Below are 27,747 nucleotides of genomic sequence, written 5' to 3'. Positions count from 1 at the left end.
TTTGCTTTCAAACCAAAGCAGAATATATTGCAGTTTTACATACAGGTATTTCTTTCTGTTTTTCCTCTACTAATACTTTTCCTCTTTAAACTTCTTATATGGCTTCCCTGATCGGTTCTGACCTGCTGTACACATGTGACCTGCACATCCAACATGTTTGCACTCCTTACTCGTCACATATGGACTCTTGGTCAGGATCCCTCAACACATCTCACAATACAACCTAGATCGGGGGTCTCAAGCTTAAATGAGCTGTGGTCCACTGCTGGCACTGTCATCTCATTGGAGGGCCACTTTAGTGTTCAAGAAGTACAAAAACAAAACAAACAAACAAGAAACAACCACAAATATTTACAAAAATGTAGTGTTTTCTTCGGTTTTTTAAATTAAAATATTGTACAACAAGACAAAACTTTTTTTTCCTCATTCTTAACTAACTGAAGCCTTTCATTGAACTACCAAATAAACAAATTGCTACTCTCTTTCTGGCCAGACATGTGGCAGCACTTCTGCTATAATTTTGTTCATATTTAACTAAATTAAAATGCCAAAGGGCCAAATTGCATTATATTTCTTCACGTCATCATATGGGCGGCAAGTAGGGGTGATTTGGGGCGCAAGTGGCCCCCGGGCCGCGAGTTTGAGCCCCCTGACCTAGATGCTGTAATACTTAACTTCAAACCAGCCTGTGAGGATTTTACTATCATTCTGTTTGTTAAGTCTCTGATGTTGCACCTCATGACTCAAATAATGTTCTCGCTAATATTACTTTTCACTAAATACGAGGTCATGAAACAATGTTGTGATGTTTGTATCACAAATTTTCACTAACTGCATGTAAATCCCTAAGAATATGAATAAACCATTGCACAGGAATAATTCCAACAAATTGGATATTCAAAAATAAAATATATTTTCGATCCTATGTGTTTGGTTATATACAGATTAGTAAAACTGTCTCTTCCTTCAGACTTAGTTATCATGTAACAGATTATGACTGTGTTAATTTCAACTAAATTGCCGGCTGTAATGCTCATTTCTTCATTTCTAATCATAAAGTAAGATGAGTAAAGTATATACTATTCATATGTTTTGTTTCAGCCAAACACTAAAATCTACATTCCTTTGGTTTCACTTTAGATTGTAATATACATACAATGATATGTTAGTAACTGATGTCATGTTTAACTTTTGGGGAGAAAAGCAAACAAACTTTTCAAGTGTTTCTTTTTTTTAATTACATTCGAGAAGTGATTGTATACATGCAGTGTTTATCCCTGTGAGTAAGGAAATAGAAGTTAATTTAAATCTTATGTCAAAATAAGTGCTCAGAGACATTTTATGGGAATTTTCAAGTGGGAATTTTTTCTTCCCACTGTTGCCAAAGTGCTTGCTCATACGGGATCATATGTTGGGTTTTTCTTTGTATGTATTACCATAGGACCTACCTTACAATATAAAGCAACTTGAGGCAAATGTTGTTGTGATTTGGCACCGTATAAATAAAATTTAATTGAATTTGGTGTTTGTAAGATTCCTTACTGGAATGCGTGTAGGTATCTGAAAGACGTGGAAAAGATTATACAGTGGACTATGGAATTATAACATGTTATGGGCCCCAGGGGCGGTGCCACAATAACAAAGATAAAATTCCTGGAAATACAAGTACAGTTACGGAGCAATGAAGACACACTGTACTCGGTTCACCTTCCACAATCCATCTCTTATCCAAATTTTAACAAACATCAACAATATCTATGTTTTACATGTATTTCATGCAATCTCTCAGTGCAAGCATAATAATAGTACACACTTGCTCTTACACAGGTGATTAAACACTAATATGTCTGTGAAGGTTCTCAGTCATCCAGGTCATTGTAGTCTAAGGAGCTTGGAAAGAAAAGCGTCTGGACTTCTTTGAGTTGCTTGAAGACGTTTCACCTCTCATCCGAGAAGCTTCTTCAGTTCTAAGGGTCAATGGTGGAGAGTCCCAGATTTAAACCCAGTGGGAGTTTCCCCCAAAAGAGGGACAAAGGACCCCCTGATGATCCTCTACCTAATCACATGCGCCAAGGTGTGAAAGTGGGTGTGGGTCCCAATCAGCCAGGGTTTCGGGTGAGCTCATTGTGAAACCTGGCCCCACCCTATCATGCGATTTCCTGAGGTCAGATGGCCCAGGATGTGAGTGGGCGTTAAGGCGTCTGGGAAGGGATCTCAAAACTGGATTATAGATGGCAGACAGTTGGTGTCGTAAACCACCGCCTCTGTTCAAAGATGGTCGCTCACATTGGACGTAAATGGCTTCTTTCACTCCTCTTTCAAACCATCTGTCCTCTCTGTCCAAAATGTGAACGTTGGCATCCTCGAAAGAGTGACCTTTGTCCTTTAGATGCAGATGGACTGCTGAGTCTTGTCCCGTGGAGGTGGCTCTTCTATGTTGTGCCATGCGCTTGTGAAGTGGCTGTTTGGTCTCTCCGATGTAGAGGTCTGGGCATTCCTCCCTGCACTGTACAGCATACACCACATTGTTAAGTTTGTGTTTTGGAGTTTTGTCTTTCGGGTGAACCAGTTTCTGTCTGAGTGTGTTGCTGGGTCTGAAGTACACTGGGATGTCGTGTTTGGAGAAAACTCTCCTGAGTTTCTCTGATACACCGGCTACATAGGGGATGACAATGTTGTTGCATCTGTCTTTCTTATCCTCCCTCGCTGGTGTCTGATCTTCTTTTCTGTGCATCTTTGCTGACTTTATAAACGCCCAATTAGGATAACCGCATGTTTTAAGTGCTTCCTTTACATGTGTGTGTTCCTTCTTTTTCCCTTAAGGCTTAGAGGGAATATGTTCTGCCTGGTGGTGTAGGGTCCTAATTACTCCAAGTTTGTGTTCCAGAGGGTGATGGGAGTCAAAGAGGAGGTACTGGTCCGTGTGTGTGGGCTTCCGGTAAACTTCAATGTTGAGGTTGCCATTCTCTTCAATGTGCACGGCGCAGTCCAGGAAAGGCAAACAGTTATCCTTTGTGTCTTCCCTGGTGAACTTGATGTTTTTATCCACAGCGTTAATGTGCGCAGTGAAAGATTCCACTTCTTGTGTCTTGATTTTGATCCAGGTGTCGTCTACATATCTGTACCAGTGGCTGGGTACTCTTCCTTTGAATGAGCCAAGAGCCTTCCTTTCCACTTCCTCCATGTAAAGGTTGGCTACAATAGGTGACACGGGGGAGCCCATGGCGCAGCCATGTTTTTGTCTGTAGAAACCTTCGTTGTATTTGAAATATGTAGTGGTGAGGCAGAGGTCTAACAGTGTGCAGATCTGATCGGGTGTGAAGTTGGTCCTGTCTTCCAAGGAGCTGTCTTCTTGTAGTCGTTTTCTGACAGTCTCCACTGCCTCCGTGGTGGGTATGCAAGTGAAGAGAGAGACTACATCAAAGGACACCATGGTTTCATCTGGATCCAGGGTAAGTTTCTGGACCTTGTCGGTGAAGTCGGTGGAGTTCTTGATGTGGTGTGGGGTGTTCCCCACGAGAGGTGCAAGGATGGTAGCAAGGTGTTTCGAGATGTTGTAAGTGGCTGAGTTTATGCTACTGACAATGGGTCTGAGTGGGACACCTTCCTTGTGGATCTTAGGAAGTCCGTAAATGCAGGGTATGGCATCCCCTGGGTAAAGGCGGTGATATGTAAGGCGGTCAATGATTTTGTCCCTTTCAAGGTCTTGAAGGCAAGCTATAACTTTCTTTTTGTAGCTGCTTGTGGGGTCTCGCTTTAAGGCTTCATAGGTGTTGTTGTCACTGAGGAGAGTAGTGATCTTTGTGTGGTAATCCGTTGTGTTTAGGACCACGGTGCACCTTCCCTTATCAGCTGGTAATATAGTGATGTTGTGGTCTTTGCTCAGGGAAGTGACGGCCTTCTTTCCTTGTAATGTGAGGTTAGACGGAGGGACTTTGGCACTGGAGAGGGTGGCTGAGACTTTCATCCTGATCTGTTCTGCTTCTGTCTGTGATAATTTGTTAATCCGTATGGCAGTTTCTGTGGCTGTGATGAGGTCCACTATGGGCAACTGTTGCGGAACAATGGCAAAATTCAGTCCTTTGGCTAATACTTTCTTTTCAGGTTCAGTGAGATTCCGGTCTGAAAAGTTCTTCACCCATTTTTCCTGACTGTCCTCAGGTGTGTGTTCTTCTCTGAGTTGTGTAGATTCAGACTGAGGAGTGAGTGTTTTTGAAAGCAAGGTGTGGATTTTCCTGCGTTGTCTTTCTTTTCCTTTAGAGTGTTGGGCCCACTGAGCCTTGTCCACAAACTTGTAAACCTCTTCTAAAATTGGAGAGGGTAGAAGGGTTTTCAGTTCCTGCAGAGTCTGGCTAATCTTGCTCTGGAGGGCATCTATAGTGAAATGGACCTGTCTTATCCTTTCACTTAGAGGCTGATTTTGTGCTCTCCGTAGGATCAAGTCCGCTCTGTATCCCCTGACAGTGGATCCAAGGCGCAGGCTCTTAGGAAGGTGGTCTTAGGAAGGAAGGTGTCCCACTCAGACCCATTGTCAGTAGCATAAACTCAGCCACTTACAACATCTCGAAACACCTTACTACCATCCTTGCACCTCTCGTGGGGAACACCCCACACCACATCAAGAACTCCACCGACTTCACCGACAAGGTCCAGAAACTTACCCTGGATCCAGATGAAACCATGGTGTCCTTTGATATAGTCTCCCTCTTCACTTGCATACCCACCACGGAGGCAGTGGAGACCGTCAGAAAACGACTACAAGAAGACAGCTCCTTGGAAGACAGGACCAACTTCACACCCGATCAGATTTGCACACTGTTAGACCTCTGACTCACCACTACATATTTCAAATACAACGAAGGTTTCTACAGACAAAAACATGGCTGCGCCATGGGCTCCCCCGTGTCACCTATTGTAGCCAACCTTTACATGGAGGAAGTGGAAAGGAAGGCTCTTGGCTCATTCAAAGGAAGAGTACCCAGCCACTGGTACAGATATGTAGACAACACCTGGATCAAAATCAAGACACAAGAAGTGGAATCTTTCACTGCGCACATTAACGCTGTGGATAAAAACATCAAGTTCACCAGGGAAGACACAAAGGATAACTGTTTGCCTTTCCTGGACTGCGCTGTGCACATTGAAGAGAATGGCAACCTCAACATTGAAGTTTACCGGAAGCCCACACACACGGACCAGTATCTCCTCTTTGACTCCCATCACCCTCTGGAACACAAACTTGGAGTAATTAGGACCCTACACCACCAGGCAGAACATATTCCCTCTAAGCCTTAAGGGAAAAAGAAGGAACACACACATGTAAAGCACTTAAAACATGCGGTTATCCTAATTGGGCGTTTATAAAGTCAGCAAAGATGCACAGAAAAGAAGATCAGACACCAGCGAGGGAGGATAAGAAAGACAGATGCAACAACATTGTCATCCCCTATGTAGCCGGTGTATCAGAGAAACTCAGGAGAGTTTTCTCCAAGCACGACATCCCAGTGTACTTCAGACCCAGCAACACACTCAGACAGAAACTGGTCCACCCGAAAGACAAAACTTCTAAACACAAACTTAACAATGTGGTGTATGCTGTACAGTGCAGCGAGGAATGCCCAGACCTCTACATCGGAGAGACCAAACAGCCACTTCACAAGCGCATGGCACAACATAGAAGAGCCACCTCCACGGGACAAGACTCAGCAGTCCATCTGCATCTAAAAGACAAAGGACACTCTTTCAAGGATGCCAACGTTCACATTTTGGACAGAGAGGACAGATGGTTTGAAAGAGGAGTGAAAGAAGCCATTTACGTCCAATGTGAGCGACCATCTTTGAACAGAGGCGGTGGTTTACGACACCAACTGTCTGCCATCTATAATCCAGTTTTGAGATCCCTTCCCAGACGCCTTAACGCCCACTCACATCCTGGGCCATCTGACCTCAGGAAATCGCATGATAGGGTGGGGCCAGGTTTCACAATGAGCTCACCTGAAACCCTGGCCGATTGGGACCCACACCCACTTTCACACCTTGGCGCATGTGATTAGGTGGAGGATCATCAGGGGGTCCTTTGTCCCTCTTTGGGGGGAAACTCCCACTGGGTTTAAATCTGGGACTCTCCACCATTGACCCTTAGAACTGAAGAAGCTTCTCGGATGAGAGGTGAAACGTCTTCAAGCAACTCAAAGAAGTCCAGACGCTTTTCTTTCCAAGCTCCTTAGATTAAACACTAATATAAATCCACAGTACATAGTGTGGTAGAAATTAAAATGGACAAATGTACCTGTTGTGGATACTGAATTGAAACAAAATAAACATGCAGTACTCTGAAGATAAAACTTACTTTTCCATAGCATGCAACTTTCATCTGTTCTTCTACCCCTTAAAGCAATCGGATTGTACCTGCCTTGAACTCAACAGTTCCACCTGTGGTGTTGCTCCACTTTACTGATCTTTTGTACAGTCCATGTGACAAAACGATATATTACAAATATTGGCCATGATTCCAAAATGATATTAAGTCCTTACAGTTGCTGGAAATAACCAGCAAGCAAATTAAAGTGAACAAAAAGTTCACAAAAGTGAACACACGTTTTCGAACACCGAAAATGTGTGTTCACTTTCGTGCTAATCCTTTCAGTGCCACAAAATATATATATATATATATATATGTATGTATATATATATATATATATATATATATATATATATATATATATATATATATACTGTATACAGTGGTCCCTCACTATATCGCGAGTGTGTGTGCATTTTTGCATGATTTTTTTTTTTTTTTTTTTTTTTTTACAGTGCATTGTTTTCTTTTTCAGAAACTGGCAGCAGAGTGTCAGAGCGCCGGCCATCCTGGTGTTTTGGTCCCATTCAAGTGTGACTTAAGCAAAGAGGAGGAGATTCTGGCCATGTTCGCAGCAATCAAGGAGCAGCACAAAGTTGTGGACGTCTGCATCAACAACACTGGCTTGGCTCACCCAATTGCTCTAAATGGCAAAACCAGCGGCTGGAAGAACATAATGGATGTAAGAGCTCAGAGTTATTTTGGTTTGGCTTTTGTATATGATATGTGTTATAGAAGCATTCACAGGGATGGTTTCCCAGCAGGATATTATGCAATGATCACTTCTATGCAGGTTTTAGGACAAGATAAGATTAAATGAGATATACTTTATTTACCAGTTGGGAAATGAGTGTGTTAAAATACCAAAGTGTAGTAAAGCGTAGTGGACACTGAATTTGTATCTTGGCTCCACAGTGATGAACCTGAAAAAGCAGCTGCTGTACATGCTGCATATATGGTAAAATTTCCCTCGGGATGAATAAAGTATAATCAATCAATCAATCAATCAATCAAAATTATTATTTATGAATTTTAGATACTGTTAATGTGATTTTCCAGATAAAAATGAATTGGGCACTTTTCACTTCTCTAACAGCCTCTGAAAGCAAGTGATATTTGCTGCCACGTGTGTGCTCAGTGCCCCTCCTTATGTCCAGGTCTGTGATTTTCTCTTATTTTCATGCTTTCTTATGGGGACTTAATCACTTTTGCTCCTTCACACTTAAAAAAAAAAAAATCTTTATTTTCTTTTTTGCCTGTTCTGTTCGGCAGTGTAGCAGTCAGAGTTATTGTCTGAAGGCCAAGAAAAATGCCCAACAGATTTATTTTCCCAGGTGGAGTTATTACAGTCGGGGGGGGGGGGGGCAGGGAAGAGAAAGAAGAAGGAAAGAGAGGTTGGGAAGAGAGTTAACAAAAGGAGAGGGAGAGAAAAAATAGAGAAGAAGAGAGACAGAGAGAGAGAAAAGACTGAAAATCTGCTTCAGCCACAGCAAAAACAAACATATGCAAAAGCAGCAGTATATAAGAAATATTAAATGTTATTGAGCAATCTTTAACAAAACAGTGCACTGTCTGCTTTGTATAACAATGTTTTATGTTACATTGTTACTGTTGCAGATCTGATGGCAGCTGTTAAGGATTGTAATGGTGCACATATCCTTTTTGGCTAACTAGAGCCTCTTTTCTGCATTTTGCTTGTGATATTTTTGCTATGGTGATGTCAAATCTTTGGTGGAGTTTCAGTTTATTAAATCAAACAACATTATGTGGCTTGAAGGGAAACATAATATCAGCCTCCCCTTCACGTACTTTAAATCTCACTGCTCATCTGTCATTCTCCTTTACAGACTCCTTTGTGCAACCCACTTCCTCCTTATCTTCACCTCTCCCATGTTTCTCAAGCTCCATTCAGGTCTCCACCTTTATCTCCCCCACCAGCATCTAAACTCTGGGAGATCCTGGCCTAATCCCTAGCAGCACCGGGATGCTGTTCTGCTCTTCTTCTGTGATGGGCCATCAGTGTCTAATTGCCAAATAGATTAATTGAATTATGTAAATCAATAAATCATATTCAATTCCTTTTAATGATCACTCCTTATTTAACTGTTTTTATACATCTTTGAGCACAAATAGGAAACTCAGAATGAGGCCAGTCATTTCATGGACAATTTTTATTTGAAAATCACTCACATTCACTTTTTAGACTCTTCAACTCTTTACACATGTCACATCAGAATTTTGAAAACAGACCTGATTTGTTTGACACAGTAATATATAAAGACAGCTATATTTTTGTTCAGTGATATCAGCACAAACTTCTACAGGCCATAGTCATAGTCTGGTTTTCCTTCAACGTAGGACTTGAAGAAGGCCTTGTGGGCGTCTATGCTGTGTATGGTGGCTTTGACAGCTGGATCTTCCAGCATGCGCTCTGTCCACATCTTCAGCTCAGGTGTGCCATCCAGACAGCTAGGAGACAAAGGGTATGAAGTCAATAAAATAACAGTAAATTATAGCATGTGAACACACATTTGTTTGCAAAACATCCAGCAGACAGGAAATAAAAGATATTCAGTGCTAGTTTAGATGCTACAAAGGAAGAAAAGCTCAATTTAGATATTAAACTGTTACTTTAGTTGTGTTACAGTTTTGCACATTGGACACTGTTATTTCTTCATTTTAAAGGAAGAAAAATAAGTCCACATGGAAGAGGTAAACCTTTATGGAACAACAAGATCTGGAAAACCTACTGTTGCAGCTCAAAGACCTCCAGTCTCTCAAACCACGGCCACATCATGTAGTCAATCATTGTTATGGAATCACCACCAAAAAACTTGGTCTTCTTGTTAACAAGGTCCTAGAAATTGAATATTACATTCATTAGAGTTGCATTTAATACTCTAAAATAACCAGGTAAAGTCATTAAAGATAATCTTAATAATCCTTTGATTAGTGATTATGATTGGCAAACAAAGTTGCAAGCACATTCATTTACACACAGTCTTTCAAATTATATGTTTGTGTGTAAAGAAACTAGAAGCCTCAATTGTGCCACCTACCTCATTCAATTTGGAAAGCTTTTCTTTCAGTTCAGCTTCCAGTCCTGAGACATCCTGACCATTCTTTCTCCCTGATGGGATCCTGTAAAAGTATCCTATCATCTAAAACAGTGACATTAAACTGATTAATTGGTAATTAAAAAAACAAAATGTAAAGATTTATGTGCAAGTTTTCATGTGACCTACTTTGGAAAAATACTCCAACATCATTCTTTGCTGAGCTTTAGCAAAAGGAGAAGAAGGAAGCAGCTGCTTTTCAGGGTAAACTTCATCCAAGTATTCACAGGTGATCGGTGACTCATATATCACCTCACCAGCAGGTGTCTCCAGTGTCGGGACAATCCCAAATGGATTCTTTTTAAGGTACCACTCTGGCTTGTCTGCCAGATGGACATTTATGATTTCATGCCTGAAACACAAAAACAGGTTGCACATGCGTGTTTAAGTAAAGGTTAAGATTGTCATGACTTTCCATGTGTAAAGCAAAGCAGAATAAAAGTAGCCTTACTTGATTCCTTTGGCTTTCAGCACTAATCTGGCCCTCTGGGCAAAAGGGCAGAACCTCATGCTGTAAACTCTGATGTACCCTTTAGGGACTGGGCCAGGTGCAGCGCTACCTGAGGGAAACAAAAAACCTTCATCCATCAGAAAAAGCAGCTTGGAGAAAAAGTTAACTCGTGTTTTCAGGCCATTAATGCAACATTTTAAAATGCTGAATTGTTTTAATGTATTAATTGTGCTTCCCATAGAATATAGGAATCATTAAGAAAGCACAAAATTCACACAATAAATTAAAGGAATTTTATAGTTGTCAGCTTCCACGAGGGCAAATTGAATTTCATATTTGTTATTAGCAGGTGGGCGCCATGTTTATAGTTAAATATAAGGATTTTAAATCCTTACATTACATTCCTATTTTAATTTTATACAACATCCCAAGATTTTTGGAAACGAGCTGTGTATAAAAATGTGAAAAAGAGCACCTTGTTCGTTTTTAGAGAAGCCACAGTGTGTCACTGTTAGTTTAGACTTTTTTTTAAAGTTGTTTTCAGTCGTCTGCTTTTAGTCGTCACAAATAATGTCAATATTGACCTAATTAAAATGCATGGCTTTGTAAAACTGCAACTATACCCTCACCACAAGCCAGGTAAGGGAACATGACAGAGCTCAGGCAGCAGAACGGGTCATTGAACAGGACAGGGAACGGAACAGAGCTGACTGCACTTCAGAGGCTTCACTTAACGCAGTAATATCTTAAAGTCTTACCTTTAGCGAGACACTTTTCAGCAGACATGTTGGCACCTGAAGTAATGAATGAGACAAAAAGAAGACGGGCTGTGAAGACTGAGCTCAGATTTTCAGGAGTGAATAGTGCGGCTGAAGTTCTGAATTTATACACCGCGACGGGCGTGTATGAGAAGTCTGTGTTGTTCTTAGAAAGAGGACTCTTTTTCCCAGAAAGCTACACTGTAAAAACTCATCTATAGAATTTACCCAATAAATCTGAGGTAACAATTTGCATAGCCTTTTTTGTGGTTGATTTAGTTCAATAAATTGTGTATAAAATAGCTTCAATAAAAAGCTATGAAATACTTAATTAAATTGGGTAAAATTTACCCCATATTTATGTATACATTCAACAGCTACTTACTCATTGAAATTAGGTAAAATTATCTCTTGTTTGCTAGTTGGTAATACCTGATAATTACTAATAAAATTTAATTATTATCAGTTGATAAACATTACCTATTCATATAAGGTAAAATGTACCCCCCCAAAAAAGATATTCAAATGGTTCATCATCTCAATGTTTTTATTCCATAAAAACACAGAATAAAGTGCAACACAACAGCTAATGCAGACAACACTTTCCAAGGCGACTTAGTCCATTTTAAAAGCCAAAAGCACAGAAACTCTACAAAGTTGTTTCTGTGCATGTACGTTATCAAACATATGTATAGATAGAACAGAACACTAACACCAACATTCAATAGTTTCTGTGCTTGCTGTCAGAAGAAAAATTACAGCTTCATCAAGCTATGTCTGGACAAAAGATCCTCTGGGAACAAGAGGGGAAATGTGTGTGCATTGCATAAACTTATTTTTGAGGCCGTGGACCTTGTTCAGTAGTTTCGTCCCGTCAAGTTCCAAAAACAGTTTTTGAAAAGTGTCAAATGTGTTCTTCAGCTCCTTCGGATATTCGAGGTTGAGGGCATATATCAGTCCCATCAGCAGTACACATGCCTTTGTTCGGCTTCCACATCCCTCCATCACTTGTGTTCATTGTGATTGAGGGAAACCATCTGATGGATCCTCCTCAGCCATGATGTTGTGGATCACGATCACCTTCATCATATTGTCTGTGTAATCCTCACATTCCTACGTGTTAAAAAGAAAGGAACAAAAAGCATACACACGTTTTATTTTATTTAAGATGCTTTTTCAATACATTTCAGTTGATCTAAAGAGGGGAGTGGAAAGAAGATGAATGGAGAAAGGAGAACAGGGGATAGGAGAGGACAGGAGAGAAGAACATTAGGATCCCTTGAGTTAATAAGTAAACTGTTATCAATATGACATACCTGGCAGTCATGAAAAAGATCTTCTTGTCTTTCCCCGAGGTAGCTAATGAGGCAGCAGATAACAACATCCCTTTTCTTCTCAATGCTCTGTGTCTGTAGGGAGATACAATTTAGTGAAAAGACTAAGTGGAGTGATTTACATACATTAAGACTGAATTACTTAAAAACAAAAACATGGCTGATGCCTCTCTCCAGCTTTCAACAGGTGAGAGGCTGGGTACACCCTGGACAGTCAATCACAAGGCAACATAGAGACAGACAGGAAAAACAACCTTGCACGCACACACTCAAACCTAAGGACAATTTAGAGAGACCAAATGACCTAACAGTCATGTTTTCTGACTGTGGGAGGAAGCCGGAGTACCCGGGGGGAACCCACACATGCACAGGGGGAACATGCAAACTCCATACATAAAGACCCTGGGCCAGGATTTGAACCCAGGACCTTCTTGCTACCCACTGCAGCCCTCCATAATTACATATTTGTGAAAAAAGTCAAATAACATACGTCATTCAAAGTGTCCAGCAAAGGTCTCATCTTGGAACCAGCAGCTCCTCCTTTGGCACGCATAAGCTGCAAAAGATAATCACAATCCTCAAAAACACATGGCACAGTTTCAAACTTTTTTAGATGGCCACCAAGATGTTCAAAAAACTGCCTCTCATTGTCAAAAGACCATGAATTACAGACAATGCATGTGAACGAAAGGATGTTGCCTGGCTGGGATGACTGTGAATGATGCCTTGACAAATGTGTCCTTAATGCACCCCATGGCTTGACAGTGCAAGGGCAATCTGCATGAAGGCAGGGTATGGAGTGGACTTGACCAAAATGCCCATGTATTAGCCTGATGTGTTTCAGCAGGTCTAATCTTTTTGTGGTTGTGAAGTTGCACAACTTGCATTTCCAATTCATTTTCACATAACTGAGGACTTTGGTTAAGATTAACCACATTTTCAAGGTCATTGTGATTTATTTCTTTAGAAACTTGCATACCTGTAAAGGATACACCGGGGGTGGGGACGTGGGTGGGTGCGTCAGCCCTAGAACTGGTAACAGAGTCGTCTATCAGCGAGCCTCTGCTTGTAAAGGACGCACGTGAGGACCTGAAAAAGAGGGCAAATAGTGAGTGTCCACATACACAGATTTTTCATGCAACAAAAATAAGAAAATACATTACACAAAAGAAATTTTCAGACATGTACCTGGTTACAAGTTGTTTATCAACCTGAGTCTCTTCAATGAAGGTAGAAATTAAACATAAGGTGAATATTCTTCTTCAGTTTTTTTTTTGCTCCTCTTATCTGAGAAGTCTGTCTGTCTGTTATACTTAACAAGGGTCTGTTATGCAGAAATAACAGATTGTGTACTTACCTCACTAAAATAAAGGCATTTGCAATTGCATAGATTAATATTCATGCTTCATGGAATTAGCTTCATAGATCATATTCATAGATGTAATATGCTTCACAGAACATGCCGTATTTCTCCAAATTATAGCCCAGACATATAATATTCAAAATTAATTTGGACCCCAGGTGTTTAAAAGAACCAGGTTGCTATATGTGGCCCGCTGAATAATTGGGGACGTATGATTATGAAAACAATTATTAAGCACTGACGTTCTAACACTACCCAATATAATATAAAATAAATTCAAAAATATTTTACTTGATCCCACAATTCCCAAAAAAAAAAAAACTTAGGTGCAGCAACAGTGGGTATTTTCACACATACTAGTGGGATACAGTAGTACTTTGTTTTATTTTTTAACATCTGCCATTTCAATATTTTAGAAAAAGCTAGCATTGACTAATTTTTAAACTTAAAACAAGCAGTCAGACAGTCATGCACAGGCCTGGACTGGGACAACATTTCAGGCTGAGAGCTTTACCCCCCCTGCTTTTATTTTGGTGTGACACCCTGGGGAACTTCAGCTACTTTCTGTCAGAGACCGTTGGCAACACTGATGGTCTCATGAGACGCCCTCCCTCTCTCAGACATACTTGTCCCACCCCGTGAGCGAGTATCTTAATCATCAGTAAGTAGGAGAGACTTTCTATCCAGTCAGAGGTGAGGAAGGCGGGACCTGCCCCTACTTACTGAACGTAAGATACTCTTTAACCACACATCAATAAATACAGTTAATATTTCAAACTCTCAGAGCAGTCTTTGTTTTTTACTGATCGTTTCACGTTGGCTTTATTTGTTTTGCTGCTGAAAAATCTCCCTATAGCTGGAGTTCATGATGCTGCTGTGTCCCAGTGTTTCCCCGCAGTGCGAACAGCTGAGCGGATTATGAAGCAGATACGGGAGCAAAGCGGTATCTATCACATTTTTAAATACAAGCAAGCATGCTTCAGAGCTTTTTCAGAAAGTTCTGGTGCTGCCTGTGGCGTGTCCAGCGGGGTGGCCTGGGGGGCACAGGCCACCCCCCAACCAGACTGGCCACCCCAGGTGCCACCCCGAAGCCAAAACAATAAAATCCAATGAAATATCAAATGTACGATTATGTTTTCACAGTGAAGCTCACATATCCGAGTGTAAGTGAATGCAGCATCGGCTTCTGAGCTATGAACATCACGTTAGCAAAGGTAGGAGAGCCAAGCACAAAGACAGCACCACAGAAAACAGTTTTTCGGCGAAAAACACTTTAACGTAGCTGGACTGGCCATCGAGCATGGCGGAGCTTCCACAGCGGCTAGCAGGTGGATGAGGGAAGGGGGAGGCAGGAGGAGAGACCCAAGGCAGCCGCCAGTCCAAGTGTCAGGTGAACTGAACTTCAGGTAAGAAGTTAATGACCTGCAGTCTATCTGGGTCAGATATAAACCAAGTTTAGGTGGAGTTTATTTTTGTTGTGCTGACTTTTTACAGTCAGTTACAATAACTCGTACTGCGTACTAGCTAGCATGACGGAGTTTCTATACAGCTAGGTGGGTGCTGTGATGTTACTGATGGTGAACTTTATTTTATTCATAAGGTTAGTTAGTAGAGTTGCCAATGGCTCCTTAAAAATGGAATGGTCCCTCATTCGGAGAAAATATTACAGGTTTTGTATTGAGCTGAGAAGAGACGCAGTTTGTCCCGGACTTCAGCTAGAATGAAAAAAAGACACAAAGCTGGATGTGTCTCTGCTGCACAGCTGCCTCTTCTTCTCTCATTCTCCCCCCTCCCTCTCCTGTTGCTACTTCAATCATTAAACTGATAAATGATCAGCTGAACAGCTTTTCTTTTTTGTTTGTTTATCGCCCACTTTGCGCCAGAAAGAGGAAACCAGCAGATGTCGCGCTAAACAACAGCAGCACGTTTAAGCTTGATCAGCTGTTGTTAGAATTTATTTAATATTATTTTCTAGTATCAGCTGATGTTTGCTGGAGCCACAGCTGTAAAGCTGCTGGTCATGATGTCGATTTGGTTATCTGGTGAGAGGGAAACATGAAGATGAAACCAGGAGATGTCCTTACTGAATCATCAGAGCTGAACAGGTGATGGAGAAACAGGTTTACCTTTTAGGTGACATGAATGAGTTGAAGGGAAGTTATGAACTGTTTCTGAGAGACAAATAACACCAGGATCCTTTTCTATGTAGCTGACTGCCAGTAACTGTGCAGGGGCGGGTCTAGCAAAGTTATGCCAGGGGGCGAGGTAGGGCATTAACAGGGAAAGGGGGGCACAAAGAAATACTTTTCTTACTTATTCTCATTTAAAATATCTAGCTTTTATTAAATAATTATCTGAATCTTGCGAACAAAGATTTTATCTGATGTAAAATGTATAGTAATACCAACAAGACCGTGTACATCATTGTCACAACAGCGTTTGTTTTCATTCAAAGGCTTTATGGCTTTAATACCTGGTGGGCCGGTCTCTGGTCAAAATTTGTCCCAGTCCAGCCCTGCAGGTTAATACTGGCAGTGTCACCATGCCAGCTGACTGTATTTCATCATCAGCCAGTGTTGTTCTTTATACATCAGTATTACCAAAGTTTACCATAAGGCAGCATAGAAAGTATTTACTTGCTTTCAGGTTTCATTCAAATGTTAGTCTTTTCATTTGTTTCCCCACTTTTTTCCTGTTTCAAAATCAAGCACCAGTTTGTGAGAAGATTATCTTCTTTTTTTAATAGGCAGATAAAATTTTGCATTGGCTAATTTTCCAATTGTATGTTAAAAATGTTTGTATTTTAATATTCAAAAATGTTTTTGCCCAAAACATATGTGCCCTATATGTCAGTAAAAATACTATGCAAATATTGCTGTCCTTGAATGCTGAGTAAACACTGACAAAGCACTGATTGTATCTCTTGTACTTCATCAACACAGTATCTAAAAACTTTGCACCGTAGTGGTTAAAATCTTATTCTAATAAGAGTCAAAAGCAAATTCAGTTATTAGGTTTACAGGGTTATTGAATGATGGTTAACCGTTGGTAGAATTTTTTTTTAACATTATCTGCCAATTACATCTGCCACCCTTCTCCAAATCTGTGCCCCTACCTGGCCCCCCCCAACAGAAATTTTCTAGACACGCCACTGGGTGCTGCTAAAACAAAGCCGCCAGTTACAGCTGGGAGAAAGCTTTCAGTGAGCTCTCCGGGATGATGAGCTACAGTGAAGATGAATGGGGAGACGCAGACGGATGCAACAGCTGTTTTTTAAGAGTTTTAAAACACGACTGTTGGGAATGATCTGCCCAGTGTTCATAGAATCTCAAAGACATTACGGATTTAAGTTTGTTTACCTGCTTTATGTGTTGACCCAGAAGCAGAGCCACCACAACTTAAGGATTGCCGCTCTCATTTCTCAAAATAATAATAATAATAATAATAATAATAATAATAAAGATCGTCTGACGTCCATTTTCTTTTCCATCAAGGAAGGAAAGTAGTTTGCAAAGACCGTGATTGTAATTATTGGGGGTGTCCAAATTCATGGGCTGCATCCTCCCAACGTATTTGTAGACCGATTACGTCACAGCGACGCGCCGAAGGCTGACCAATGCGTCCTCCTTTTCCCCGAATTTGAAGGATGGGTCGGGTGTGTCCTTCGTGGCCCACCATATCCCAGAATTCATAGCGCGGCCCAGCCAAACTCCAGTTTCCGGCAATGGCGGCCGCTACTAAGTTTTAAAATTACTCTTATTATTCTTTCTGGGTCACATAATAAACTTTTAACATATTTTCAGGCGAGAATGTAGCTGTGTAAACTTCAAATATCTGCTCGGTTTATCAAAATATCGCATATTTGCACAAGTGCTTCGACATTTTCGGAGACGTCTGTTACCCACAAGCTCGATAGCTAGCCGAGAGCTCGAGTGTCACTAGAGCCGCCGAGAACGGGACAACTCCCGGCACATCATTTTCACATCACCGCTGTCTTTCGCTACTCAGGTTAAACGTAGGTTTACATCCGGCCTACCCGACCTTCTGAGGACCCGGCCACATAGCTCGCGAAGACCGGGCCCTCAGGAGGATTCAGCCCATTAATTTGGACACGTCCTCAGTGTTCTGATTACCAGTCCGGGACTGGTCATGCATGCTGACTGATAAAAAGCACACCACGAACACATTTCATTGCAACTTACCGACAGTTGTCTAGACGGTTAACAGACAGCAACAGATTCAAAGTTTCATTTCAAGTAATGGTGCATTACACAGACCTAAGCAATACAAGTAAAGTGTAATAGCTCATTACTTCAAAAATTACCATTTGCATGCGCTATTATATATTATTCACCCTATGTAAATAGCTTACCTTCACTTCTGTGGTTCGATCGGGTTCGATGGAAGCTGAAGAAAGGACCCAGAATTTGCTTGCTGTCCCGCTCAGTCCCGCATGTGTCACGGACCCGGTTCCGGGGACTCGGGGTCCGTGAACAGTGTGGACCTTTAGTATTATTATTATTATTATTATTGTGTGTTGTCTGCACTGCCTCTGATCTGTCCTCATCTGTATGTAGGCAGGTTTGTGTGTGTGTTTGTGTGTTGCTGTTTCTGTGGCCAAGTTACAGGCATCTTCAGGCCTGAGGGGCGTGGCCTAGCTCGAGGATTGGCCACACCCGAAGCCCTTGCCACACACCTGCTCCTCATCAGGGCTCGTCGGTGGAACTATTTAGAGGAGTGATGGAGCTTCCACCGACGCGGGATTATTGCGTTTGACTACACGTCAGTCTTCTAGCTCGTAGGAAGTGTGAGTGTATGCCTGCTAGGATATAGTGTGTTAACGGCTGCCTCTATTGTTTTCCCTCAGGAGGAATGTGGAACGAGAGAGAGCAGTGAGCACGAGGAGTGCTCGAGACACTGGAGCAGAGAGCACTACACGGGGACTTTTTGGGAAAGAAGACACTACACGGGAGTCAGGGACACTAGGGGATTTATTGTTGTTTACTTCACCACCTTTGTAAATAAACACTGTCGCATTGAAGAGTCCGGCGTTTGGGTCCTATTTCCCCATCTCCCCACGGTCTGCCAGCTCAGACCGTGACAGAATGCGCAATTAGGAACATAAGACTCACGGTTTGGGGGTATATTTTACTGCATTTTTTAATGTAATGTTGTTACTCTTAAGAAAAGGGTATAATTAACCCATTACTGTATAATTCCTTGGCTGAGTGCAATAATAGAGTAAATCTTATATGATTTGCATAGATTATATATACCTCTCTCCAAAATAGCTTTTATCAGTGTAAACAAGCCATACGTGTTTTCTCTGTTTCTGGTTGTGTAGATTATTATCATGTCTGAGGTGTGTCAGTCTGGAAACTGACCTTGATGTGTATTTTCTGGAACATTAATGCAAAAATGTTCCCAGTGTGAACTTAGAAATGATGCTCCAGACCAGAAAACTGCTAAAACCTCCGATTTTATAGAGGTGCTCATACTTGCTGATGATCAATATATTTAATAGCAACACCTAGCTGCTACTTATATCTTGATTCCTATGGAGGCAGTGTACAACAGTGTACATTCTTTTTGTGAGAGATGGATACAAAACGTATTTGTGATGTACGTGTGGGAATCACATGTTGGATGAATTCCCTGAACTTGGGGCTGAAGTGTGTTTGTGTAGGCTAAAATAACAATCTTAGAAATAATTCCTTGACAAATCTATTACAAAACACAACTTTAAATCGCGTGACATTTTATTACATTTTTGTAATAAATGTTTTGCATACATGACCCTGCTTTCTACAAAGTATGTATTACCTTATTTCTTATGAATTTGCAGTAAAGAGAAACCACATTGTCCACTGTGAGAGGCTGTGCTCTTGTGATTCAGTCATATAAAGATCATTATTGTAACAGACAATACTCTTGTTAACAGTGACTCAGCTGTTCTACATTTACATTTAAAACCATCAGGACAGATTATGTAATGCATGCTCATAATGACTTTGCAAATATGTCACTCCCTTTCTTTACATAGCCTGGAGCTCAGGAGGTAGCGCAGGTCACCTGCTGATCAGAAGGTTAGTGGTTCGATCCCTGGCTCCTTCAATCTGGATGTCAAGTATCCTTGGGCTAGATACTAAGCCCCCAAGTTGCTCTCCGATGCTTCCATCAGATTATGAATGTGTCTGAATGTATTTAGGAAGCACTAAGAATAGAAGAAAGTGCTTGGTTGAATGGGTGTGATTGGGTGAATGTGGCATGTTGCATAGAGCACTTTGAGTACTCTGGGAGAGTAGAAAAGCACTATATAAGAATCAGTCCACTTACCATTTAACAAAGGTGACTGGTGGCGCGGCACACAGCGGCCAATCTGGACCAAATGGTGCTGTTTTTGTGGTTCATTTCCTCAGTCTTGTGTCTCTATCATGCTGTTCTGTCTAGTGTTGCACTGTCTTGTCTTGTTTATTTTTGCAATTTTGCACATTCCACTTTACGTAGTCCTGTGTTTGTCCGTTATATGTTATATGTAGCACCAGGGTCTTGGAGGAACGCTGTCTCATTCCACTCTGTACTGTACCACTGTACGTGGTTGAAATGACAATGAAAGCCGCTTGAACTTGAACATCAACATGACTAACCATGACATTGCAACAATGCTGCCCCTTTTGTTTCCTTCTGACATTGCTCCCTTTATTTGCAGAAATTTGATTCCTAAGCCAACTCTTTGGAATCAACTTCAGATTATTTTTTAACCTGCTTAGTTTGTCATGAATTAAATTGGAAACAGGCCTCACCTGACCACAGAATTGCTTTAATTAAGACTTAGAATTTGTTAGTTTTAATCCCCTCTCGATTTTTTATTTTTTATTTTTTTACCTGCAGGACACTGGCCCTCGAGGCCTGGACTTCGACACCCCTGGACTAAACGGAGGATATTACTGCCGGCATCTGCTGTATGACTGGGGCAGCAAACAGTCCTCTTTGTTTTAGCTTTCACACATGGATCAAAATGCTAGTGTAAAAGTACACAACACACACAATGATTGTGCTCACTATTATTGCATTTTATTGACAGTTGTGAACTCAAGAAACACAGTCCATTCCAGTCCAGCTCTCTCCGTCCCCGCTCGACTGCCTTCACTATATAGAGAAACGGAAAGAGAACCCGTGATCAGTCAATCGCCACCACCTGTGGCTCACCTGCCTCCCGGTACCGCCCCTTTGAGCTCACTGCACCACTCCTCCCCTGCAGCTGAGCTAGGGAACACACCTTCGCCACAGCTAGCAAAAGAGATGATCTGCAGACAGTTACAGTCAAAGACAGGAAATTCTCTGTGTGGAAGAAACTGAAAGTCTGTACAAGAACTTTATTGTTTACAAGCTTATGTAGACTGAATCAGAATGTTATGTGCTTCTATGGTGCTATTACTCCTTCAGGCCAGAGGTGCCTCTGTGTAACAGGTAAAAGAGGAGGGAGAGAAGAAGTGGAAGAGTGCGTTTTAAAACAGTTTTGACTAAAATTAAAGTGTGCCTAAAAACGAGCCATCGTCTCCAGTATTATATACAAACGCAACAAACTTCTTATATTTAGTTTTGCTTTTGTAAAACATCACTCAGTAATTGATGATTTCCTTCTACATTTGCAACTTATTGACCATGAGAATTGAATCTGACTTTTACTGGTTTGTTTTACACATGAACCCTTTAATATTAGTCGCATTTTCAATCTCATGTTGGTGTTTACTGTCTGTTAACTGTGTTAGCAGTATATTTCTACTGGGTCCTTTTGGGACTGGTGTTTTTTCAGCATGATGAAGTAATGTTGTTTCCTTTTTGAAATATAATTCCTCCATAGACAGTTATACAAACTGCACAGTATGAAATCTTCTTCCCATGTGCGGCTTCATTGAAAACCAGGAAAAGGGACATAACCAAGGTGAAAACAAGAATGGCAGTACTATTAGGTGTGAGAGATGGACAGAGGCATTTAATGTTACAAAGATCAAATTATTCGCACCTATTGTTGGCATTATATACACTCAGTAATGTGTAATTCACAAAACTTGCCGGGTGCATAAAGCACATTCAAATTCCTCCCTGAGCAGTTCATAACCCCACAAACAGCTCTCCACATCATTGCTGGGTGTGTCAGCATAGATGCCCCCTCACCTACCGCATAAAGAGTGAGAGGTTTACTGGCTAATGCACAACAGGTGTGCCAGTCACCTCACCTGACACTGCTGCAGCTGAACCCAAAAGCACACGCCACTATGACAAGGAGAAAAGTACTGACACGTATACAAGACTGAAGGAGGAAAATTGGAAGCAGGGAAACAGAGACATGGAATCAGTGGGGAATATTGGAGTAACAATACAAATAGGAGCCAGTCATCTAAGACATAAGAAATCAAAGCTAAAAAAACCCATCACAACGACCCTGGACCATAACATTTTGTCAGCATGGTTGGGTTTTGTGTTGGTGTTATAGAGGCAGCTCTCCCCCTGCATGGAGGCATGCAATTAATCTTGTTTTTGTTTTTATGAAAACAGTTTAAAGCAACTTTTAAGTTAAGATATGGAATACTGCCATTAGATGGTAAATGTGTCTTTATTACATTTTAATAAACATAGTAAATGTGTAATATTGATTTAACATTGGCCCTGTAGGGGGCCACATGGTGTAACTTGATAAAGAGATTAAAGAGAGAAATGTAATTCATACATTAGTGGGTGGAGATGCTCAATAGTCTGCTTTCTACAAGGTTTCTTAAATTATTTCTTATCATTTTGCAGTATAGAGAAACCATGTTGTCCACTGTAGTCTGTGCTTTCCAGATTCAGTCACATAAGGATCATTATTTGATGGATGGTATTGATGCTAACAATGAATTAACTGGTGTAAACATCAGGAGAGATTATGTAACATATATTCATAATGAATTGGCAAATATGTCACTCCCTTTCTTTGCGTAAAACACAAACATGACTTATCGTGACACTGCAAAAATACTGCCTTTTTTGTTCCCTTCCAACATTACTTCCTTTATTTCCAGAAGTCAATATACAGGTATTTTCTCAAGCCTGGATTTTACTGAGTTGCTGTGAAGAAAGGCCATCGTGATGACTGATGGGTCTCCTGCAGGTTAACATGTCACCATCTTTTGATTCCTAAGCCAACTATTTGGAATCAAGTATAGATTTTTTTTTATCTGTTTAGTCTGTCATGAAATAAAGCGGGAACAGACCTCAGCAGGCCACAAAATCGCCTGTCAGCAAACTGTATAAAAAACTGATGTAAATACAAATGGATGTTTTCTTAGCAGTTACTGCAATCCATCTCTTATAATAAGAACAGAGCCATCATTAACTGAAGTGTTTGCATGGATATTCCTGGGGTGGATGAATGGATAGATGGAATTCAGATGTAGAGTCATTATACAGTTATTGTTGTTGGACTAAACAGAAAACACTGTGCATCATTTATTAACCATGACACAGAGAGATATGTTGTAAGTAACAGACATATGGACATGTAGTTAACAGTGCTAAAAAACCAAAATCTACATTAACAGCAGCTATAAGTTGCCCTCTTCTGAAACTCAGTTTTCATTTTAAAGCAAACCTGTATTTTCCTGAGGCAGCCTACCAGTCTGTAGACCTGTTACAGGCTTTTTACAGGTATTAGTATTTAAAGCATGTAAAATGAACATACAAATGTTCATTTTACATGCTCATTTACTGATTGCTCTCCCTCTCTCTCTCTCTCTGCCCTCTGTATACAAATATCATCAGATCCAGTGGACTGGATAAGACCAATCGATCCTTTCCACGAGTCTTTTGTCACTGAAGTGCTGATTTTATCAAAGCTTGCAGCACTGCGGTACTTCATGTGTCATTACTAAAATTATATTTTTTATATTTTATACAATTTTTCTATAAAATAGACAGGCGAACAATTTTGTGTGTAAGAAAGAAAATTTCACAAAAATACACCCTGGTACACAAACAAGTCCAGATTCTGCCAAATATGTTGGTAACCATAAAATTCATAAAAGCATCATGCCACATAATAATACTGTATGTTGGAAGTATTTAATTATCTACGTAGACCTAAAAATAAATGAACAGCTTTTCCATTCACTGAACATCTTACTAAGAAGGCCACTAAGAAGGCCACCTACATAAAAAGGTTTCTTAGAAAGTTTCCTCAGTGTTTTCACAAATGTGATTGGCTGACTGCCTCCCTGCAGGGCGGAGAACTGAAGCTGTTTTGAGAGCAAAGGCAGGCTGACATGGTTCAGATGGATATATAAATGCTTCCCGGCACAGGACAGTTTGAGTTCCGTCACTCTCTCTCTTCGTATTTGTGGTTCTTTCGTGTGTGTTGCAGGTTGCCGGACTGTGATGGAGCGCTGGCAGGGAAGAGTGGCTCTGGTGACCGGCGCCTCGGTTGGGATTGGGGCGGCTATAGCGGTAGAGCTGGTCCGGCTCGGTATGAAAGTGGTGGGCTGCGCCAGGGACGTCGGGAAAATCCAGGTTTGTTCTGAAGTGAAAACTCGTTTTCAGCAAAGAGCAACAACTGCATTTTTTAAAAGTGATTTTTGTGTGTGTTTGTTTATTTGTTGTGTTTGTTGTTGGGGCATATACATACTCATAGTTTGTTAATTATGTTGATACAGCAAAAAATGATGAGAGGCTGGGCAGTAGCCGATTTTATGGCAGTTAAATAAACCTGCTGAACGAGCTTTGCAACACATAATCCACTGTAAGACTGAAATAAACTATAAGTCTTTGTTAAGTTTTTTTTTTTCTTTTACCGCCGTTATACAGTATTATAATATTGTATATTGACTGTTTGGTAAATCAGATTCAATGTAAAAGTTCACTGCTAATAGATTTTCAGTTGAGTCCAGCACAGAAACAGAAAGCTGGACACAAATTAACTGATGACATATGAATGATTTACAGTTTAACTGCTTGTTGCTTGTCTCCACACAGTTTTCAGTAGAAAATATGAAGATACTAAAAGGAACAATACTTGTATATTATACAAGTCCTGGTTTCAACTGTCTTTGTTTGTTCTCTCGATATAGCCAAACAAAAAAAAATCCTTATGATAATGAATATAATGCATTTATTTGTAAATATAGCACTTTTCAAAACCCTTCTTTCAGGATCAACAAGGTGAGAAACACTGGTGACTAAACTGCAGAATAAACTGTGGTGAAAATTACATATATTAAAAAAAATAACAATTTGAAATGAATTGTAAAGTGAAGGACTTAAAAGCAGGTCTCAGCCCAGGTTGAATGATAGAAAATACAAACAATATGACAAAGACTATAAGAAGGACTGGACTATTTATACACATCTGGCAGCTTAACTGTTTACAGTCTACAGTTTTCCAATAGATTAAAAAGAAAAAGAAATGCAGTGGTCAGATAAAAACATATGAAATGACTGATTCCCTCGTGAGGGTCTTGGTTATGTAACCTCCCCTGTCCCCTGGAACAGCTGGGTCATAACATACTGTCAGAATGTTTTCATGTTAAAATAGTTTTAGTTTTTTAAGGTACTGTACAGCAGGCTTGGTGAACCAGTTGACGGCTGGATGTGTTCAGACATGGGATTTCGAGTTTTGGACAAAGTTATTGTAATGAGTTGCAAAATACAAGCTCAAAACAAAGCCAGATATTTACAGTAACCTAACATAAACATTTGAAGGGCAGATTCATACACTACTAATGTTATTCTGAATCTGAATGTCTGTTTGTCTTCTTTTCTTTTTCAGAAACTGGCAGCAGAGTGTCAGAGCGCCGGCCACCCTGGTGTTTTGGTCCCATTCAAGTGTGACTTGAGCAAAGAGGAAGAGATTCTGTCCATGTTCGCAGCGATCAAGGAGCAGCACAAAGGTGTGGACGTGTGCATCAACAACGCTGGCTTGGCTCACCCAGAGCAGCTCCTAAACGGCAAAACCAACAGCTGGAAGAACATGATGAATGTAAGAGCTCAGAAATGTTTTAGAAAATCTGCAGCGGTGTGAAAGTTGAGTTGAAAGTAATGGATTCCCCAGCAGAACACTGAAGTGAATTTCAGTGATCACTCTAACGTTGACTCATTCATAGCAATCCAGCTCATGATATCACAAAACTAAATAGATGAGAAAGGCAAAAGAAAAAAATACACAAAAGTGGGTAAAAAAAAATACTGAAATAAAAGCATCGAGCTAAAAGGTTGTCAGAAATTTGTTGATTCCAGATATAATTGTGACTGTTTTCTGCAGTTTCTGCAGTTGTTTAATCTAAACTAACTATCCAAAATTTTGCTGTTTTATATTTTGAATACTTAAATTTTGATGTTTAATGTCACTGTCATGGAGAAAATTTTCAGCTGCAGCAGACTTATATATGACAGAAAGAGAAAAAAAATTATTTCAATGTAAATAAACCAGTATAACCAGTTTTCCAACGAGTCATCCATTAATCACACTGTAAATCACATTCTGTGTAAAAGTTCACTGTAAATAGGTGGGGTGCATGTTCAGTTTAATCCATCCCAAAAACAGGAAGTATGATTCAACCAAACTCATGAATCATCTGAATTACAAAATTCTTATACAATTTGACAAAACTCAGAGAGTTAAAAACATACACAAGTGGGCAAAAACTACTTAATGCTCCTTATGCAAAAGAAACAAAGAGTAAATGAGTCATTTGGAAAGTTTCGATTTTCCTGGTTGTTTATTTCTCTGCTTGGTTTCTTACAGGTGAACGTTCTTGCACTGAGCATCTGCACACGGGAAGCTTATCAGTCAATGAAAGAGAGAAACGTGGACGATGGGCACATTATAAATCTCAACAGGTGCAGTTTTATTTGCTGATGAATGATGATGGGGATTTGTGAAGTCTGTAGACTTAGTCATCAGAAAAGTATCTTACATGACCATTACCATGATTGTCCAGGAGTCTTTAAACCCTTTTCACATCAAATATTTGGTTAACAGGAAAAGCACAGATGGTGGTATTAACAATACTGCTAGCTCTTTGACATGGAGATTATTATCTTCTCAACTCAAACAAAACAAGGCAAGACACATATTTCCCATTGTTATTGTTCTTTTTTTATCTCATTCATATCCCCTGGTCTGACTTGTGAGAGTTTCCTAACATAGGCTAGATTTTTTTTTTTTTTTTTTTTGCTTGCTGCTATGGAAATGGAATAAAGCCACCATCGTGTATTTGCTTAGGTCTGTAGCTCTCTGTTATTAAAAAATTTAGGAAGCAAAATGAGGTAAACCCCATGTCAGGAGTTCACTAGTATAATGATTACTTATTAACATTAACAGTTAAAAAAAGTGCCAGTAGTGAAAAATGTCTGTCACAATATCGTAAAACCAACCAACCAGCAATTCAGAACCTAAATATGATTGATATGATCAGTCTCGGTAAATGCTGATTTGGTTAACAGCTTGTAAACCTTCTGTTGCAGCGTGTGTGGACATCACGTCTTACCTGTTGCTGATCTGCATTTCTACACTGCCACCAAGTATGCTGTGACTGCTCTGACTGAGGGCCTGAGACAGGAGCTGCGTGCTGAAAAGACCCATATCCGAGCCACGGTGAGGATTTAAAAGACACCAACTGACTCCAAATGTGTCTTTAACACCAAGATCGGCTGCTGTGAGAGACATACACATTGTTTACTGAAATTTCCATTTTTGTTTTTTTCAGTGCATTTCTCCTGGTTTAGTGGACACAGAATTTGCATCACGGCTCCACAGTGACAATCCCGAGAAAAAAGATGGGATATATGCTGCGTATAAGGTAAAACCATTAATCCTACAGTTTGCATACTGTTGATATGATTACTCAGATAAAAATAAATTAAGCATTTTTTCACTTCTTTGACAGTCTTTGGAAGCAAAAGATATCGTCAGTGCTATCGCATATGTGCTCAGTGCCCCTCCTCATGTTCAGGTTTGTGATTTTCACTTTTACAACCCTTTTTCTGACTCATTGAATTTTGCTCTGCAACATTCTTAATATCACCAGTTTACTTATAATAATAAAGCATTATTTAACTTTTCTTTCAGATTGGAGACATTCACATTGAAGCTGTGTAGCACGAGTCACTGAAGTTGTTCCCTTGGCAACCCCAATACTTTTGTGGCCTTCCTGTTTTCAAAATGGCCTCTGAGGATGTTACCATCACTGTGTGTTTCTTCAGTCTCTTTGACAAGTTGCATCATGTGCTCTCTCATATAATCTTACTTCTTAACTACATTTATCAGGGTGCTGAAACTTTGTACTGAAAAGTTTGAATGTATGAAATAAAATGATTTTCAGGGGACCTTTA

At 40.3% G+C, this 27,747-nt stretch overlaps 2 protein-coding genes and 1 long non-coding RNA gene across 5 annotated transcripts; 1 reads left to right on the top strand and 2 right to left on the bottom strand.

Moving 5' to 3' along the window:
* Window positions 1-8,517: 8,517 nt before the first annotated feature.
* On the bottom strand, window positions 8,518-10,839 carry LOC100699992 (glutathione S-transferase omega-1). The gene is made up of 6 exons (XM_003440140.5): window positions 10,687-10,839; window positions 9,929-10,037; window positions 9,607-9,829; window positions 9,421-9,522; window positions 9,112-9,218; window positions 8,518-8,830 (listed from the first exon to the last, which is right to left on the bottom strand). Exons 1-6 carry the CDS (start codon window positions 10,712-10,714, stop codon window positions 8,680-8,682), a joined length of 720 nt encoding a protein of 239 aa, XP_003440188.1. The 5' UTR covers window positions 10,715-10,839; the 3' UTR covers window positions 8,518-8,679.
* Window positions 10,840-11,716: 877 nt separating this feature from the next.
* On the bottom strand, window positions 11,717-17,831 carry LOC106097865 (uncharacterized). 3 transcript variants are annotated; one of them, XR_002064534.1, is made up of 5 exons: window positions 17,756-17,831; window positions 13,000-13,109; window positions 12,511-12,576; window positions 12,003-12,095; window positions 11,717-11,799 (listed from the first exon to the last, which is right to left on the bottom strand). It is a non-coding gene; the product is annotated as an uncharacterized LOC106097865 (long non-coding RNA). The 3 variants fall into 3 exon arrangements; XR_002064535.2 differs by lacking the exon at window positions 17,756-17,831 and adding an exon at window positions 16,743-16,844; XR_002064533.2 differs by lacking the exon at window positions 17,756-17,831 and having other exon boundaries at window positions 13,000-14,073.
* A 5,851-nt stretch (window positions 17,832-23,682) lies between these two features.
* LOC100699728 (dehydrogenase/reductase SDR family member 11) lies at window positions 23,683-27,747 on the top strand. The gene is made up of 7 exons (XM_003440139.5): window positions 23,683-23,928; window positions 25,184-25,393; window positions 26,159-26,253; window positions 26,881-27,010; window positions 27,123-27,215; window positions 27,303-27,368; window positions 27,485-27,747. Exons 1-7 carry the CDS (start codon window positions 23,797-23,799, stop codon window positions 27,512-27,514), a joined length of 756 nt encoding a protein of 251 aa, XP_003440187.1. The 5' UTR covers window positions 23,683-23,796; the 3' UTR covers window positions 27,515-27,747.

This window comes from Oreochromis niloticus, linkage group LG14 (genome assembly GCF_001858045.2).
Source record: "Oreochromis niloticus isolate F11D_XX linkage group LG14, O_niloticus_UMD_NMBU, whole genome shotgun sequence".
Classification (NCBI taxonomy): Eukaryota; Metazoa; Chordata; class Actinopteri; order Cichliformes; family Cichlidae; genus Oreochromis; species Oreochromis niloticus.
Note: the sequence above shows the minus strand (reverse complement) of the source record. Positions and strands in the feature narration are given on the sequence as shown.